The sequence below is a fragment of the Perca fluviatilis genome, chromosome 13, assembly GCF_010015445.1.
Source record: "Perca fluviatilis chromosome 13, GENO_Pfluv_1.0, whole genome shotgun sequence".
NCBI classification, from domain to species: Eukaryota; Metazoa; Chordata; class Actinopteri; order Perciformes; family Percidae; genus Perca; species Perca fluviatilis.
This window is the reverse complement of record NC_053124.1, coordinates 28,509,838-28,529,639: the sequence shown is the minus strand read 5'-3', so window position 1 is coordinate 28,529,639 and position 19,802 is coordinate 28,509,838. Positions and strand designations below refer to the sequence as shown.

Here is a 19,802-nt window from a genome sequence, read left to right as displayed (position 1 = left end):
ATAGCCGGCTGATTCGCGCGAGAACTCACCTGATGAATGAATCCCCTGACAACTCATGAATCACCGATAACTCATGAATCACCGACAACTCATGAATCCCCGACAACTCACGAGCACTCGTTGACTCGTGAGTTCTCGAGTGAATCCCATGGTCTGCGAGCTTCCGGCTCTGAGTCTGCGGGTTGGGACCTAGTCGGGACTGTCTCTCCGCTCACTGCGCTTGAGTTGACTTGTGGAGTTGCTGTTGCCTACGAAATCTACGGAAAAGTTTTTTGCAGCTAAGATGACTAGCATAGTAGAAGCTAATGTTGCAAGAGGTTTGTGTGTGACCAGTGGTGTAGTGGTCCCTGGAGAAGTGGGTATACTCTCAGTTTTCACGTTTTTTTAAAAAAATTTTAAGTAGTCCAGAAAAAAGCCCTGTTTTAGAAACAGTGACATGTAAGACTATGATTTAGTTTACCCAAAAATCTGTCATTTCTACTTGCTCACTATTATAAAATGATCATGACTTGATTAGGAGCAGTTTGTAGTTACTACTGGTCACACAAGCAGCCTGGATGAATGTAAAATGTATTTATCATGAGGCAAACATGGTGTTTCGATTATATTTTGCACATTTATTTAAATAAAATACTTCAAATCTGAAGTTGACAATGCATCCTTGTTCATATTTCATCTTAAATAAAACACACAAATCATTCTCTTCCAAACATCAAAACCAATCAGATAAACTTAAAAGTGCATAAAATTGAATTTGGTTTTCAATAGCTGAACACTATTTATATAGAATACTTCGTTAGATATATATAAATATCGCTACAAATATTGAATATCATCATTTTTTGAATTAATGCTTTGTTTTGAACATGTTCAGTTATCGGTAAATCATTCAACAAAATAATATGTTACAACAATATTTAGTTAACAATTAACAAAAATATATGCATTAACAACACATCAACAGTGATATACAGTGCCTTGCGAAAGTATTCGGCCCCCTTGAACTTTTCGACCTTTTGCCACATTTCAGGCCTCAAACATAAAGATATAAAACTGTAATTTTTTGTGAAGAATCAACAACAAGTGGGACACAATCATGAAGTGGAACAAAATTCATTGGATATTTCAAACCTTTTAAACAAATAAAAAACTGAAATATTGGGCGGCAAAATTATTCAGCCCCCTTAAGTTAATACTTTGTAGCGCCACCTTTTGCTGCGATTACAGCTGTAAGTAGCGGGGTATGTCTCTATCAGTTTTGCACATCGAGAGACTGACATTTTTGCCCATTCCTCCTTGCAAAACCAGCTCGAGCTCAGTGAGGTTGGATGGAGAGCGTTTGTGAACAGCAGTTTTCAGTTCTTTCCACAGATTCTCGATTGGATTCAGGTCTGGACTTTGACTTGGCCATTCTAACACCTGGATATGTTTATTTGTGAACCATTCCATTGTAGATTTTGCTTTATGTTTTGGATCATTGTCTTGTTGGAAGACAAATCTCCGTCCCAGTCTCAGGTCTTTTGCAGACTCCATCAGGTTTTCTTCCAGAATGGTCCTGTATTTGGCTCCATCCATCTTCCCATCAATTTTAACCATCTTCCCTGTCCCTGCTGAAGAAAAGCAGGCCCAAACCATGATTCTGCCACCACCATGTTTGACAGTGGGGATGGTGCGTTCAGGGTGATGAGCTGTGTTGCTTTTACGCCAAACATAACGTTTTGCATTGTTGCCAAAAAGTTAGATTTTGGTTTCATCTGACCACAGCACCTTCTTCCACATGTTTGGTGTGTCTCCCAGGTGGCTTTTGGCAAACTTTGCACGACACTTTTATGGATATCTTTAAGAAATGGCTTTCTTCTTGCCACTCTTCCATAAAGGCCAGATTTGTGCAGTATACGACTGATTGTTGTCCTATGGACAGAGTCTCCCACCTCAGCTGTAGATCTCTGCAGTTCATCCAGAGTGATCATGGGCCTCTTGACTGCATCTCTGATCAGTCTTCTCATTGTATGAGCTGAAAGTTTAGAGGGACGGCCGGGTCTTCGTAGATTTGTAGTGGTCTGATACTCCTTCCATTTCAATATTATCGCTTGCACAGTGCTCCTTGGGATGTTTAAAGCTTGGGAAATGTTTTTGTATCCAAATCCGGCTTTAAACTTCTCCACACCAGTATCTCGGACCTGCCTGGTGTGTTCCTTGTTCTTCATGATGCTCTCTGCGCTTTAAACGGACCTCTGAGACTATCACAGAGCAGGTGCATTTATACGGAGACTTGATTACACACAGCTGGATTCTATTTATCATCATTAGTCATTTAGGTCAACATTGGATCATTCAGAGATCCTCACTGAACTTCTGGAGGAGTTTGCTGCACTGAAAGTAAAGGGGCTGAATAATTTTGCACTCCACTTTTCAGTTTTTATTTGTTAAAAAAGTTTGAAATAGCCAATGAATTTCGTTCCACTTCATAATTGGGACCCACTTGTTGATTCTTCACAAAAAATTACAGTTTTATATCTTTATGTTTGAGGCCTGAAATGTGGCAAAAGGTCGAAACGTTCAAGGGGGCCGAATACTTTCGCAAGGCACTGTACTCTCTCAACCCAGCACTGGGTTTCTGACCTTTGCCCATACTACAGTATATTCCAGACAAATTTGCTTTCTGCAGGAGCTTTCACACTGCACTGTCTAGAACGCACAGAAGAGGCAGCACGATGGCTCTTCAACCAGGTCCTTGTATATTTTCTAGGATCAAACTTGGAAGTTGGTGGGCCGTTGATATTAATCATCATCAAGTTTGATATGTTTGAGATCAGAAGGACAGCCCTCTTGTCTGAGCTTATATTGTTCATAAGGCTACATACAACATACACCATTCAGTTCCTGCAGCTCAATGAGGCTCTCATGGTCAGAAAAGGGTCGGTTCTTTTTGGCCAGATGGTAGGCTGTTCGAAACACAGCTTCCTTCATGTAGGACTCAGTCATAGTCTCCACTGCATTCTCAATGGCAGCTTCTTTCTGTTTCTCTGCCACCTTCACAGCCTGAGTGTGGGCCTTGGACAACGCATGTTTCCTCACCTTATTTCTCAAGACTGACAAACTTGTTGTTCTACTTCCCTGGCCAGACACTTGAATTTCAAAGTTCATCCATTCTCTTGAGAGCGATACACCTTGCTCCTTGTCGATCCCAATGGAGTTCACACTGCTACAGACCAGACATCCTGCGAAGCATAAACAAACAATGTAACTACTCCTGTATCCACAGCTGTACGTGTGTATGGTCCTTTACACACACACACACACACACACACACACACAAAGTTATCTGTTTCAGAAGTTACCCAAACTAGCAATCTACCTAAACTTACCCAATTTTTTGTTTTTGGATCCCAACCAGGGGTTCTTGGATTTGAAGTCTTCTGTTTGTTTAGCACTCCACAGGTCTGGCCAGTCATTATTGATGTCTACAGAAACAACAAAAATAATTATGCATCTCCCTGTCTCACACACACACACACACACACACACACACACACACACACACACACACACACACACACACACACACACACACACACACACACACACACACACACACACACACACACACACACAACTGTGATCACAATAGTTGTCAGCAAGACATGGGTCCCCCTCTTTACATTAACAATCTGCATAACCAAGTGGAAATATTTTCAGCAAGTAAAGCTGAAGCATACAGGAGATTAGTGAGTGAAATAACAAAAAAACAACAAATTTAGCACAAAATGTACAAAATGTTATATAACAGTAGCATTGTAAAATTGTAAATGACGCTGTTATCATTTTAGATTGAATTGTAGCAAGACTCAACTGAACCGGGTTAATGATACTAGAGACTCGCGATTTGTGAGTTAATTTAAAGATCCGAGTGAATCACGACTCAAACAGGTTTACTATGCTGTGGCGTCTATGTGTGCGTGTGTCCTTGAGAACTGTAACTCGTATAACTTATGTTGTCAGTTAATTGTAGCACTGACCGGCATGAAATCGGCATATCTCAGACTGACCTGCCGGTCACTGGTCATGGCCAAGCACGTGAAGCACAGCTTCGGTAGCCATCATGTTGAATGTAAACAAAAAGCTGCTCGCCGTCGCTGCGCTATCCTCGTCGCGTAAAGCCCGCCTCAACAGTTGTGATTGGTGTAAAGCCCGCCTCAGCAGTTGTGATTGGTGCCTCGATTTTGGGGACATTGGAAATGGGTTTGAATGGGCTCTTCGCCAGACTGACTGACTGACTTGACTGTCTCAAATTTGCCGGAGGTTCATCAGGGTTTACCCAGGCTATTAGTGTCCGGGATTTGTGCTAAATTGATGCAAGTATCCGTAGGAGAACTCCTAATAGTAAAGAAATGGGAGCGAGAGCTGAGCCTGGAGGGGAACGTAATTAATTGGGATATAGTTTGGGACAACATTTCCCACTGTTCCAAGAACCCAAATCACCAGCCGATCCACTTCAACATATGTCATAGGAAATATTGGACTCCTCAGAAGAGATACGTCTCTAAAGTCATTCTGACTCCCTATTGCACGTTCTGCCAACCTGAACAAACTGGAACTTTCCTACACGTGGTCTGGGAATGTGAACAGGTGCATGAGTTCTGGAATAAAACAACATCAATAATATCTGATGTGATAGGATGTCGAACTCCTACTGACCCGATTGTTTTGTTACTTAATGACGACTCTAAATTACATCGGCTTGGGAGACAGAAGCTAGATTTGGCTAGCCTGCTCAACCGCGACCAAGAAGCGCTGGCTCCTCCCCACCCACTCGCTTTGTATAAAACATTGTTTGGCGTACTTCCTGGACATAGTTATGCTCAAGCTCTCTACAGCAAGGATTAATAAAACCAAGTCATCAATTATAGACCTATGGAGAAACGCAGCAGCGTTTAGGAGCTATCAGTCCTAATGACCTCAGCATCACAAGAATTAAAGGAGAGCAACTAGGCAAGGTGTGATTTCTGTTTTTGTTTCCTCGAGACCGCAGAGGGTGGGGGGTGGAAGAGGGTTGTTATTCTTGTTCAATTGTGTTTGTCTGTTCTGTATGTTTAAAAATATCAAACAAATAAAAAATTGATCTTAAAAAAAAAAAGCTTGCAGTTTGCACTGCTGTTTAATTCTTTTTGTATGGATATTTTGTTTTTCAATAAAAAGGTCTGGCTCTTTATGTAAAAACACGTTTGAGCTACACGGAAAGGACAACATCAGCTGTGCAAATGCTGTGACATACTGTTACACAAGGTTAGAGGTAATCCCTAAAAGCTTGTTAAAGCACTTATTACACACAACATTAATTAATAGTAAAATTTTTCACGTGCCTACCTGTCTGATTTTAAAATGTTGCTCTTTAACATTAAGCCACTAAGCTTGGATATTCTTACCTCTGCTGAAGTGGTAAATCCCTAACGATAATGATGACGAGATAGCAGCGCCGACATTAAACGCTGACTGTGGTGATATCAACATGCAATATTGTTGACGAAAAAGAAAACACTAAAATGTAGCCTAGTTAAAAGAAAAACTTCCCCCTTCTCTCAAGTTCACATACTCACAATCCATCTCTGTACTCCACCACTCTAGCCTGGGAAAACCGTGACGAACTTCCGGCAAATTTGAGATTTGCTCTGCAAGTCAGTCTGGCCAAGAGCCCATTCAAGAAATGAGCTGTGAATGAAGCTTGCCCAGACCCACTCTCAGTTACAACTGAGAAGGGTCTGGTGTCAACCAGGCTACCACCACACACTACAGCACTTGCTTTTCAAAAATAGGCAGATGCCTAATTTTGAAAAGTAAGTGATGTAGTACAACCAGCAGAAGACTAATTATGTGTGATGTAAGTTTAGAGACATTACTCTTTTTAATTATTAAAATATAAAATGTTTTTAGCAAAAAATATTCCCCAGAATTATGATTATGCTTATTTTTGTTAAACTATGTGTTGTAGTACAACCAGCAGGGGCCCTTATATGTGTGTAGTAGTGAAATGACTCTCTGTAATTATGACATATATTTAAAAAAAATTTGCCAAAAAATATTTACCAGAATTATGAATATGCTTCTTTTTTTAAGTACTGTAAGTGCTGTAGTACAACTAGCAGGAGACACGTTATAATTTTAGAGACACTATCTAATTTAATCATTAAATTAATTAAAATTTTTGTTGTATCTATTTTCGGTGTTGTAGTTTGTAGACGGTCCCTAAGCACTCGCCGGTGTTATGTGCCTTCTGGTTTTTCCACCTACTGGTTTCCGAGCCTGTCCAGATGCCGTGTAAACCTATCAACCTACCCACGTCAACAGATTCGCTACATATTCATAAACATTTTACTGGCCTTTGCATGTCGCAACTCAAATCAAAACTATACTGAACTGAACTGAAAATATGAGGCCTACATTACTATAACATTGTACAGCGGGAAAAATGTGTTTTAAAAGTATTTAGGATGATCCGTGTCGCGCTGGATTCGTACCTCCCTCAGCAAAAATAAAAACTTAAGAGTCCACTTCACCATCCACTATACTATCACGTTTAACACACCATCGATCAGGACATGACTTTATTTTTTCTTTTCCGTCAGTAGGCCATGAATCACTGTTTACCTGAGTACTCCGAAACAACAGGTTACCTTGATTTAGGCTTAAAAACATAACTATATCATGCACTCCAACCTTCTGCTACACCTCTGCGCTGCCCATCTGCAAGGATTCATCATAAATTATAGCAGGCAGCACACGGATTCTGAAACAATGGGTCTAAAACAACTGTTACCCTGGGCTGGAAACGTGATCTCGAAGCTCTCAAACAGCTACAATAACATGTTCCTTGGATTTATGAAAAGAAGCGATATTTCTATTGACATGGCTTAAATGCCTACAGCTACGTTTCCAATAGCATACAACGTTATGTTTACGACCCTAGCCTACAATAACATTGTACAGCGGGAAAATGTTTAAAAGTAATTAGGATGATCCATATCGCGCTGGATTCAAAACTTTCTCAGCTAAATTAACAGCATACCAAACCATTGCACTGTCCACTACACTACCACATCAATCACAAAAAGCTTTAGAACATGACTTTGTTTTCTCTCAGTAGGCCATGAATCACTGTTTATCTGAATAATCCGAAATAACTGGTTACCTTGATTTAGGCTTAACAACGTAACGATACCGTGCACTCTAACCATCTGCGCTATCTGTGTGCAAGGATTTGTTATAAATTCTACCAGGCGACACACGGATTGTGAAACAATGGGTCTAAAACAACTGGTTACCCTGGGCTGGAAACGCATGATCTCGAGGTTCTCACAGCTACAATAGGCTACCTTGGATATGAAAAGAAGCAATATTTCTATTGACCTTGTTCTACGTTTCCAATAGCCTACAACGTTATGTTTACGACGGAAGATAACGTATTTGAAACCTACCCAAATACAAAGGTCGCGTTTATAGAAACGGAAATTTTTTAAATTTTGTAATGTTTTCGTTGTCGCCTACCTTGTATTCTCTATGTAGCGCTGTCAACCCCGGATATCAGTAAACGGTTTTGAAATTGGTTGGTGTAAGTGAAAGGTGAACCTTTTTTTTTCAACACTTCGTCTTAAGAGTGCATCGTTGCAAGTTGTTTCAAACCAATTCAGAACAAGCTCCGTGTGTTACGTGATTGCAAGATAAATGAGGTTGGAATACGGTGTGTGGGAATATAGGCGAACATGGTAAGGTTTAAGGTCATAAAATGAAAAGCAGCAAATCCTTTATTGGGTTAAATATTTTGTCTTCTGTCATATGGCGCTGTATAACTTTGGAAACGTAGATGTAGGCATGTGAACCATGTCAATAGAAATATCGCTTCTTTTCATAAATCCAAGGAACATGTTATTGTAGCTGTTTGAGAGCTTCGAGATCACGTTTCCAGCCCAGGGTAACAGTTGTTTTAGACCCATTGTTTCAGAATCCGTGTGCTGCCTGCTATAATTTATGATGAATCCTTGCAGATGGGCAGCGCAGAGGTGTAGCAGAAGGTTGGAGTGCATGATATAGTTATGTTTTTAAGCCTAAATCAAGGTAACCTGTTGTTTCGGAGTACTCAGACAGTGATTCATGGCCTACTGACGGAAAAGAAAAAACAAAGTCATGTCCTAATCGATGGTGTGTTAAACGTGATAGTAGCCTATAGTGGATGGTGAAGTGGACTCTTAAGTTTTTATTTTTGCTGAGGGAGGTACGAATCCAGCGCGACACGGATCATCCTAAATACTTTTAAAACACATTTTTCCCGCTGTACAATGTTATGTAGGGCTCATATTTTCAGTTCAGTTCAGTATAATTTTGATTTGAGTTGCGACATGCAAAGGCCAGTAAAATGTTTATGAATATGTAGCGAATCTGTTGACGTGGGTAGGTTGATAGGTTTACACGGCATCTGGACAGGCTCGGAAACCAGTAGGTGGAAAAACCAGAAGGCACATAACACCGGCTGCTCGTAGAGACAAGTGTTATTTCTCCATGTTGGAGGACGGCTTGTTTTGATGAAAATTAGTTTGTAGCTCATTGTTTACCTTACTACGTTAGGAAAGATGCGTTGTTTGTGATTTAATGACATTTTGCTATAGAGTAATTGATCCCGGAAGTACGAATCTGTGAATATCTTTCTAACTTTACCGAAGTAAAGTTAAAATAGGTTGATGGTATCGTCTGCTATTGATCGCAGGCCCCTGAAACTTTCCGAACTGTCAAACCGAATGAAAAATGTCCTGAAACACCAGTGAAGACGTCAAAGTCACGGGGTATACTTCATTTGGCACAATGTGGTGGAGCAGATTTTCACAGAAGTGAAACTAATTTCCCAACTTCTGTATCATGTGCCCAACTCTCATCAGATCAGAGACACTCCCTCTTCAAGAAAAAAAACACAGGAGACAAAACAGCTGAACCAGCTCGGTCCTCAGACACGTCTTTATCAAAACAAGATGAAAAAGTTCCTGTTGTTGCTTCTCTTCTGTCACGTCTCATCTCCAGGTAAGATCACATTTTAAATCTTTACTTTACTTTGAACTCAGCTCTGTGTTTAGTTTCTGTGGAGCTCTGGGACACAGCTGGAGTTTAGTTTCACTTTAACTTCACCTCGAGACTATCATGTTTTAGATTAATTGAATCATACTGCCATCATATTTATGATAAAATAATGATATGCGTCTATTTATACTGAATCTATAAACCTTGTTTGTCCTGCAGTGAAACACTCACTCAAGTTTTTCTTCACTGCATCTTCTGGAGTCCCAAACTTCCCAGAGTTTGTGGGTGTTGCAGTGGTGGATGGACTTCTGATTGGTGACTGCGACAGCAAGAAAAAGATAGTAGAACCCAAACAGGACTGGGTGAAAACATTTTTAGAAAACAATCCTCAGCAGTTGGAGTTTTACACTCAAGGATGTTTTGAGATTGTGCCAAACTTCTTCAAAGCCACAATGGATGACTTAAAGCAACGCTTCAACAAAAGTGGAGGTACAGTATTTATGTGGTAAATGTACAGTTACATATAACTTTTACTGCTAAACTGTAAAGTGACCTAAACTCATTCCCACCCTGAGATAATGAAATTCTAAATATCAATAGTCAAAATATTGTCACAATAACATACACAGGAAGAGGAAATACAAGACATGTCCTTCATTGACCTGTCAGATAATGTGATTGACGGCCTTATCATCTGTCTGGACAGGTTTGGTTTCAGCAATCCAAATGTTTAGTTTGCCATGTGAAGCTTTGTGTTGCTGCATAACGCTTAAAAAGTGAAACAACTAAGATTTTGATATTGCATGTTGGAAAATTGGAATTACTTATATCAGCCTGTCTGTCCTGTCTTTTTTTTCATCATGTACAAAATAAATATTCTGTTAACAAAGTAAACTTTCATTACACAAAATCAGACTAATGAAATGCAGCTGCCTTTCTGAGATGCTAATCCAAGAAGTAGAAAATAATGCAATAACTATAAGTTGTTGGTCAATTGAACCTGGGACTGCATCCAAGGCTGCAGATGTTAGATAGCACCAGTTGTATGATAACAGAACACAAGGAGGAGAGAGATCAGGTCCTCAGCTGGACACCAAGCAGGGATGGTTCATTTCATGTTCCACATCTGAAACCCTAAACTATGGACTGACCCACACTGGTGTCCTTTGTATATATATATATATATATATATATATAACAGTTGGATGTGCACAGAATACACACTTGTTTCATTGCCATCAGCAGTCATCTGGGAATGTACAGAGTAGTTACTATTTAAGCTGTGAAATAGAAATAGGGTTCCATAACCAAAACAAACCTTTCTTTCAAAAAAAAAAAAAAAAAAAAAAAAAAAAAAATTTTTTTTTTAAAAAATTTTTTTTTTTTTTTTTTTTTTTTTTTTTTTTAAAAAAATTTAAATTAATGTAAAGTGTCTTTAAGTACCGTCAAAAGCACTCTATAAATAAAGTGTATTAAATATGAAATATTAATAATTCCAGTCTCTGTCTCTCAGGTGTCCACATTCTCCAGAGGATGAATGGTTGTGAGTGGGACGATGAGACTGGAGAGGTCAATGGTTTTAATCAGTATGGTTATGATGGAGAAGACTTCATAGCATTGGACCTGAAGACAGAGACATGGATCACTCCAAAACCACAGGCTGTCATCACCAAACAAAGTTGGGATGCTGACAAATCTAGAATAAAACGCAATGAGATTTTCCTCACTCAGATGTATCCTGAATGGCTGAAGATGTATTTGGACTACGGCAACAGCTCTCTGCTGAGAAAAGGTAGAATCACATTTCCTGATGTAGTTTGATGAACACAACAATGTTCATACAGTCTGCTCAGACTGAACTGCCATTTTATTATCACTCCAATCAGTCTGACATCACCTTCTTTTTGGCTGTTTTCTGTGGTGGTAAGATTTGATCTAGCCCTCCTCAATCAGTAGAGACTGACAAGTTAGAGTGCTCTGACATTACTTTCTATCAATAGCCAATGATAGCCAGTGCACAGTTAGCATACGGTGAGTAAGTTTAACTGCATTGACAGGTGGTCTGTCAGTTGGTCCGTTTGTCCTTCAGCTTGTTACAGACTGACTGGATGGCTGTAAAATACTGTACATATATTCATGGTCCCCAGAGAATCAATTGTAAAAACTTTGAACCTCTGACTTTTCAGCTAACGCCATCATCAGGTCAAATCCTTCTGTTTATCCAGACATTTGATTTATGACCAAATACCTGCAAAACTAATGACATTCTCTTAATTTTTCTTTTTCTGTTGTTTTCTTTCCATTCACGTTTGACCTTTCTCATCTCACTCTCTCTCTCTCTCTCCTCTCTCTCTCTCTCTCTCTCTCTCTCTCTCTCTCTCTCCCTCTCTCTCTCTCTCTCTCTCTCTTCTCCTGTCTTTCTCTCTCTCTCTCTCTCTCTCTCTCTCTCTCTCTCTCTCTCTCTCTCTCTCTCTCTCTCTCTCTGCAGATCTTCCCTCAGTGTCTCTCCTCCAGAAGTCTCCCTCCTCTCCAGTCAGCTGCCACGCTACAGGTTTCTACCCTGACAGAGCCATGATGTTCTGGAGGAAAGATGGAGAGGAGCTTCATGAGGACGTGGACCTCGGAGAGATCCTCCCCAACCACGATGGATCCTTCCAGATGAGTGTTGACCTGGACCTTTCATCAGTCCCAGCTGAAGACTGGAGGAGGTACGACTGTGTGTTTCAGCTCTCTGGTGTGGAGGACGACATCGTCACCAAACTGGACAAAGCAGAGATCAGGACCAACAGAGGTGAGACTGGAATCAGACGTGAGGAAGGAAACACACATCTAGTTTACTCTAACAGTCCTGGAGTTCATGTATTTTATGTGTTGGATGGGAAGTTTTGTTTCCTTAAATGGTTTTGTTGTCAGTTTCTTTTTTCTAGTTTTTTTAAATATATATCTTTAATGATTAGATCATTAAACCAATCTTTACTTTTACAGTAATGTAAACTAAAAGTTTTAAACTGCTTTGGAGAAATGATTGTTGTCCACCACCATGATGTTTGTGCTGTCTGCCCACCGGTTATATAGCTTTGATTTAATGAAAAAGAAACATTTCAATAATGAAACCTACAAAACACTTCTTTTTTAACCACTTTCATAAATGTAACATAAAGTGTCTGTATACAGGTGTGTGGTCTGGTTGATAAATGGATGTTCTTCTCTTCTAAACTGCTTCATCTGTTCAGGTTGGGACTATTGTTGTTGTTTTCTGCTCAACAGAGAAGCCCACTAACATGACCATCCCCATCATCGCTGCAGTGGTTGTTGTGGCTCTCGTCCTCCTCGCTGTGATCGGAGTCCTACTTTACAGAAAGAAGAAAGGTGAGAGACTCAAACAGAAAGATTGCCTCATTTCTATCTCAGTATTTAGATTTTAGACTTAAAATGGAGCTTGACGTCCGACTTTAATGATGCAGTAGGTAGGCTAAGACTTACAAAACTAACTTTCTGTCATATTTGCTGAAACTGACCCTATGTTTTAAAAAAAAAAAATCCGGCTCCTCTGGCACCACCTACAGCCTGTAGTGCGAATAGTAAAAATCCACAGCGCCCTGTTCAGATGCACCAATTTTTTTGCTAAGTCCTGGATCTTCCCCAATCCTACAGCACCTTTTAAAAGTGAAGCAAACCTCAAACTTGAGCAGTAAGAGGTGTGAGCTCAGTGCATATCGTTATGATATGACTAGAAGAGACAAATATATATTTTAGGTAAACGTTCATTAATATTTATGTGTTGATATTTCATCATATTTGCTTCTATTTTTCATATATTATGTTTAATGTGTGTTTACTTTTAGATAATCCAGTTGTATTTTATGTATTAGTGTTACTGATAATACTCTCCAAGACATTTCTGTCCCTTTAAGGCTGTCCGGCAGTTTGATGCCCTCAACCAACAGCTGAGTGTAGATAGAGTTTGGTTTGGTTTTGGAACTTTAGGAGTGCCATAAAGAAGAATAAATCTGTAAAAGAAGAGAAACTAAAATTGTGGAATTATAAAGAGTAAGAAATAAAAGAATAAAAAATTAAATCCAAAAATTTTGAAACATAAAGAGAAATGGTCTAAATAAGTAAATAAAAAAATTGGAAATATGAAAAAGAAATAATAGAATGAATAAATGTGGATATATTGGAGCCAAAATTATAATTTTGATATTAACTTATTTTTGGATGAATTGTGCATGAACCCATTGATATTGACAGTAAACCAGACTCATTATGAACTAGTAAGTTGTGTTAATTTTTTTTGGTTTGTGTTTTTTCTCTTTTTTTTTCTACTTTTTTGGAGGAGTTTTACTCTTTTTTTTTTTTTTTTTTTTTTTTTTTTCCTTTTTTTTTTTTTTTTTCTCTTTCTTTTTTTTTTTTTTTTTTTTATTTTTTTAAAAAAATTGGAAAATAAATTAAGAAAGGGGACGAATCCACTGCTATATATATATATATATATATATACATACATACATACATACATACATACATACATACATACATACATACATACATACATATATATATATATATATATATATACACACACACACACACACACACACACACACACACACACACACGTTTTTGGACTTTTGGAAAGTTTATTTTTTGTACAAGGGAGAGTGGATTAATAAAAAGCCTTTTTGTGAGATGTGTGCTGAGTTTACCTATCACCTTAAAGGATATCACTCTGGAGCTGCTTCTGGATCCTACAATGACAATAGCATGATGATGTAATAGTAATAATAATAATAATAATAATGTATTTGTAAGTTTGACATCTGAAACAATTTCTTTTTTTCAGGCAAATGCTCTCAATTTTGTACAACTATTATTTTAGATCTTGAGTAGATTTTCAAAAGTAGAAATGAAGACCCAAACAGAAGTGTAAAATATATTTCTAACCAGTGTGAGTGAGTAGTAGTGGCTGTTATTTAGTGGAGAAGAGATGTTCTGTCATTTGCAACTGCAGCATCTAAAAATCATGTTTTTTCTTTATATTTCAGCTGAAAAGACTCAAGACAGTAAGTAGAACTTGTTTTGTACCTACGTTTTGCAGCTTTCATTTTGTTTGTATTAAAATGTTTTAAGTTGAGCAGATGCTCAAAGTACACAAAGTGCAGTGCAGCACATTCCAGTAAGCCTTTTTCAGCTACTGCTGTCAGTAACTGCCTTTATTCTGAAGTTGGACAAGTGGACGTAAATAGTTAAATTACGTTACATATTTTATATATATAATATATATCTTAACATTGGCACATTTTGCGATGACAACTATAAACCCAGATGTGTATAAATATGAGCAAAGAACACCAGCTGTTCTGATAAGCATTATTGTGAGTTGATATTTGATGTTACTTATTTACGTGTGTGTGTGTATGTGTGTGTGTGCGCGCATGTGCATGGTGTTATTTTTTTATAAATTATTATGACAGAATTGACTTAATGCTTTTTTATGGGGGTGTGGTGGGGTGGGGGGCTTGATGGGTTTCTCTGCCTGGGGATTTATTCTGTTCTGTTTTTGTAGACGTGATGATTTCATCTGACACTTATCCTAGGAACTTTGATTAGCCAATCAGATTCAGATCTGTCTGTCTTCTTCACGTTATTTTGTGTTCTGTTCGTCTCAGAATCACCAACCTACAGCAACGTGCCACAGAACGGTAACTAATGGCTCTGTACTGGCTCTGTCTGCCTTACACATCACCTGCTGCACTGCATACAGTCATCTCCATGTTGTCCCAAAGCAACACCAAACTGTCAGCTCACTAGCAAGGACCACACCATCAACCACATACGTCTTGAACAATTTAATAATGAAAGATGATTGGAATGCGAGGCAATAAGTCGCTTGTAGTCATCAGTTGACTTGACATTGACTGCGTTGTGGGGAGTCTTCGGTAGAGAATCCGCCGTAGCACCCGGGCACGATGGACCCCTTTAGGACCTAAAGAAGAGAAGAAAGGAGAGGAACAGGAAGAGGGTGGGAGGGAGGGGTGCAGAATGCAAGAGTGAATGAGAGGAGAGGGTTAGGTGGTATTTATAGGAATAATGGAAGAGGCGGGTTTGAGGTGTGGCCCTGCTCCTGAAACTATGCTAGGTAGCCTCAGGAACTGCCTTTATTCTGATGTGAGACAAGTCCAATCATTTAATGCCAAGATTGAATGATGCTAATGTAGAGACACACAGAAGTGGGGGAGGGGGAACGGCTATATTGTTAGATAACCTCTCTGCACCATGGATGGTGCTGCAGTTGTTAGAGCGAGCCATAGAGCGAACATTATATTCTCCTGTTTGGAATACCCCGACACATGAATAGCAGAAAAATAATTTAGTCATAGGGCTCTTTGACAATATACATTTTAAATTGGACTTAAATAGACAAGTCTTTTGCTTTAACTTATAATGATGAAGTAAATGTTGATTGCATATGTAAAGGCTGTAGAATAGTGACACCATCTGCGTTTAGATTGGTTCCCTAAGCCTCGCTCTCACTCTGCAATTCTGTCTGCCACCGGGTACGATCTACCTGGAAAATGAAGGCTTCATTTATTAAGTTGTCAACTATTAAATTAATTGCCAACTATTTTGATAATCGATTTATCGGTTTGAGGTTTAAAAATTCTCTGATTCCAGCTTCTTAAATGTGAATATTTTCTAGTTTATTGGCTCCTTTATGACAGTAAACTCAATATTGAGTTGGAGACAAAACGGGACATTTGAGGACTTGACTATGAAAATATTGGTTAGTTGCAGCCCTAGTGACGACAGGGACAGCTTGAAGTGCGTTATGCACTCCATCCTGTCAGATTTTACTGTCCGTGTCAGCCATCATATTTCATACACCATGTGTCACAGAGATAATCTCCTCTTCATCTGACAGATGGACACATCAGGTTTCTATGTATGTGTCGGTCTGTCATTCTGACTGTATGTACATAAATCTATCTATCTGTTTTTTTGTCCTTTACTTGATTGTTGTGTAAATTATCTTCTAATTTTTTCTCTTTAGGGTCAGACACTTCTTCAGATAGCTCTCCTAATGGTTCTAATGAAGGTGTAAACAGCAGCACACCATTGACCACAGGTAACTACTGGCTCTGTCTGTCTGAAATATCACCTGTATTTATGAGAAATGACAAGCATTTACTGTTACAGTACATCCCAGTGGTTTCACAGCTTTCCATCATTTATGCATGATTGAGATATCATTATTCTTTGCACTGTTCATTTATGAATGCTTATTTTTATATTTGTCAGGTTAACTGGTACGGTGTGAAGAGAAGGGTGAAGAAATTGGCAACATTAAACGTTATTTACAAAACTTTTACACAATCTGTAATCCAAACAAAAGGGCCACCTCACCACCAACATGGATTGAATATCACTTATATTTATGGGGTCAGAAAGCTGCATTGCAATGAGGCTTTAAAGCTACACTAATCAATATTTGTTTATGAAAAAGTGATGAACTGACATATCTGTTATCTGATATGTGTAATGTGAAAGGTAACACTTGCAGTAACGATCCCACTGAGAATAATCACCAACTCTGGTTAATGGATAAATGAAACACATCTACGTACATACATTCCATCTCCATACATCCACTCCTAGGGTGTGGCAGCGATATCGTGATATAAACCTTGAGATAACAGATATTAACATGAAATCTCAGATACAATGATAGGTTGGATCAATCAATAATCATCGTTCAACATTTATTTCCAGTTGTTTAATATTTAGTTTGTATATTTCTTTAAAACTGAAGATCTTGTTTTGATTCCAACCAGGCCAAAGTAAGAAATTATTTACGTCTTTGAGATTTTTCTTAATTAATCAGGAGTGCGTTGTTGTTTTTTGTTTCGTACTATCTATCTTTCGATCTGTTTTGAAACATTATATTTTAATTTTAGCTGAGACCAAGGGTTGTGGGATGTTTTCAGCTTCTCAGCTCATTGATAGAAATGTTGTAAATATTTCCTGCTATTTTGGGAGGAGGGACGTTTTCTGTCTTATTTTTATAAACATAAAGAAACAGCGATGCTCCAAATCCCTTCTTGTGTTGGGTTAAGTATGAATGTTGAATGAAGTTGTCCTGACAATTTATTTCTTTTGTACGTCTGTTTTGCTTTTCAATAAAATCCTTAATATTCCAAATCTTCTCTTTTTGTGATTCCACATGCTTACACATCTGTGACTGTAGCTAAAATGATATGAATATTGTGGCTACATTTAGTTTGTTTCTGTCCTTTGTACTGTAAACTTTATGATCTTTAGTTTATTGATATAAAGGAAAGGTGAATTGAATATGGATGACTCACAGCGTCTGAAATAGTTATTTGAAAAAGAGGACCTTCACATTGGCAGCTTGTTTAGTAAAATTTTTTTCATAATGAAAAAACTAAACAACAGATGGAATCGACAACAAAACCACTTTTTCCTGGTTGAAAAAACAAAGTTAACGTTCTCCATGTTGTGATTATCGGCGTCTTTACTTTGATGACTTCAGTTTATCTCAGCAGCTACATTTGTGGTACGGTCCAGAGAAGGCTACACATGATTATATATCGACGTACTTTCATTTAAATTGTGTCTATTTTGTCATTTTTAAATCATTAATGTTCAGAAGACAAATCTTATTGGCACAACATAAGCTGTATGTTACTAAACCTTTTAAAATACCAGCACAGCACACAGGAATGACAATTAAAAATAAGAGATCTCCACCTATCTAGCGAGAACACATTATAACCGGGGTGTCTGGTGGTCGTCCCCCAGGAAATTTGGAGCATCAAACGCTTCATTTCCTGCATTCTGGTGAATTATTATTATTCATTAAATAATCTGCTGGGTTGTTTAAAACTTCAGAACATTACATGTGTTTCAGGATTTTTTTTATTTTTTTGAAATTATGCACCTCTTAACAACAAATATTTACTTGCCGCACCACTCTGTCATTTAATGACTCCATTAACCTGGCCTTTTCTGATTATTGGGAGGGGTGAAATGGTGCATTTCACTAAGTCTCCACGCTGTATTGACCTGGAGATATTATTTAAGACATAAAGTAGGCCTATGTATTGTTCTGTCCTATACAAAATATTTGTCCATACACAGAAACACACATTTCTTCATCAGCAGGTCCTCACGTGAATTTGAAGTAATATATCTGTTTGAAGGAAATTTTAATTCCTGGATAGATTTCTCAAACCTTTTTTGATTTTGACTCCTGGCAGAAGTTGTTAAATGAGGACAGTGACTTTGTTTTTCATTTGGAGAAGAATAATGATTTCATCGGCACATCTACAGAAGGCTGAGGACTTAATAAAATAAGAACAGGTTCTTGGAATGAGGCTTTAGAGAGAAAACATCAGTTCAGGGATGAATTTAAGACATGAAGAGATCATGAAAACATGTTTTTTTTCTTAATGAGAAAATAATGTACAGTTATTTTAGGAAAGAAGGTCAAAAACATATCAGAGAACTTTATCAAATGTAGTGAGACTTTTATTATAACATTCAGAAGATATGGTTTAACCCTTGTGTTTTTTTCACCGTCATCCATGAACTTGTCATTCCAGGTCAAAAATGAAAAATGGTGAAAAATGCGTTGTTTTTTTCCGACTTTATTTATGCTTTTTTATGCTTTTGGCGCTTTTTAAAACGTTTTTGTCCCTCTTTTCAATGCTTTTTTTAAAAATTCATGGTCAATAAACCTAATAAAATGACATTCTACCTAATTTTTGAGTTTGAAAAAAAGCAGATATTATGAATTATTTTGACTAATAGAATAGTTAAGATCAGAGGATGTTCAGTGAATGTTGAGCCAACACTGGACACCATGGTGGAGTTCCTCTCTACCAGTCCTCCTGATGCTGCTGTGTCTCTGTGTCCTGTCCTGTCCCCTGGACACCATGGTGGAGTTCCTCTCTACCAGTCCTCCTGATGCTGCTGTGTCTCTGTGTCCTGTCCTGTCATCAACAGCACTAATAAACTCTCTGAATGGTGGAGAGATCATCTGCAGTCTGTGCAGCTGGCTGAGTCTTTAGAAGAAGGTTTTATTCACCAGAAACTGTTTTTATGTGATGAACTGGATTTTCTTCTTCATTTAAAAATGACACCAGTCAGACATCATGTGTAAATAAAATATAAAGATGAAAAGAATTGTTGAATGTGGACTTGGTGTGTGTGTGTGTGTGTGTGTGTGTCCTCTTTGTTAAAGGGATTTTAAGGTTCCAGGCAGCAGTGAGGCTGTTCATTGACACTAAATCCATTCTTCATGGATCTGATTTGATTGATCTTAATTTCAGAGGAGATACAAGAATCCTCCACAGGGGGCGCTGCCACTCTGCTGACTGCTCTGGAGACAGACTCAGGTATTGATCAGCAGTGATATAGACTCAGGTATTGATCAGCAGTGATATAGACTCAGGTATTGATCAGCACTGATATAGACTCAGGTATTGATCAGCAGTGAGCAGAAAGAGTCACAGAAACAATATCAATATAGATATTCATCCTGCTAATAATTCTTACATTTACATTATATTACATTACATTAGCCTATAGATCATTGTAGAAGATCTGAGCAGCAGAAGGTAGAATACTCCTTTCATATGTGAACACAGCTGAGAAACCACAATAAAGCCCCGCATGTCTCCCCCTCCTCTCACACAGGCTGAGATTATTTTTAATATTAATAT

The 19,802-nt window shown here is 38.2% G+C and overlaps 1 protein-coding gene and 1 pseudogene across 1 annotated transcript; one reads left to right on the top strand and one right to left on the bottom strand.

Annotated features, from left to right (window-relative positions):
- Nucleotides 1-2,598: 2,598 nt before the first annotated feature.
- On the bottom strand, nt 2,599-7,456 carry LOC120571325 (E3 SUMO-protein ligase KIAA1586-like). Its single transcript, XM_039820211.1, has 3 exons — nt 7,187-7,456; nt 3,369-3,464; nt 2,599-3,221 (listed from the first exon to the last, which is right to left on the bottom strand). The coding sequence occupies exons 1-3, from the start codon at nt 7,335-7,337 to the stop codon at nt 2,857-2,859; spliced, it is 612 nt and encodes a 203-aa protein (XP_039676145.1). The 5' UTR covers nt 7,338-7,456; the 3' UTR covers nt 2,599-2,856.
- A 286-nt stretch (nt 7,457-7,742) lies between these two features.
- The window catches only part of LOC120571307, a 212,999-nt pseudogene continuing 200,939 nt past the window's right edge, over nt 7,743-19,802 (top strand).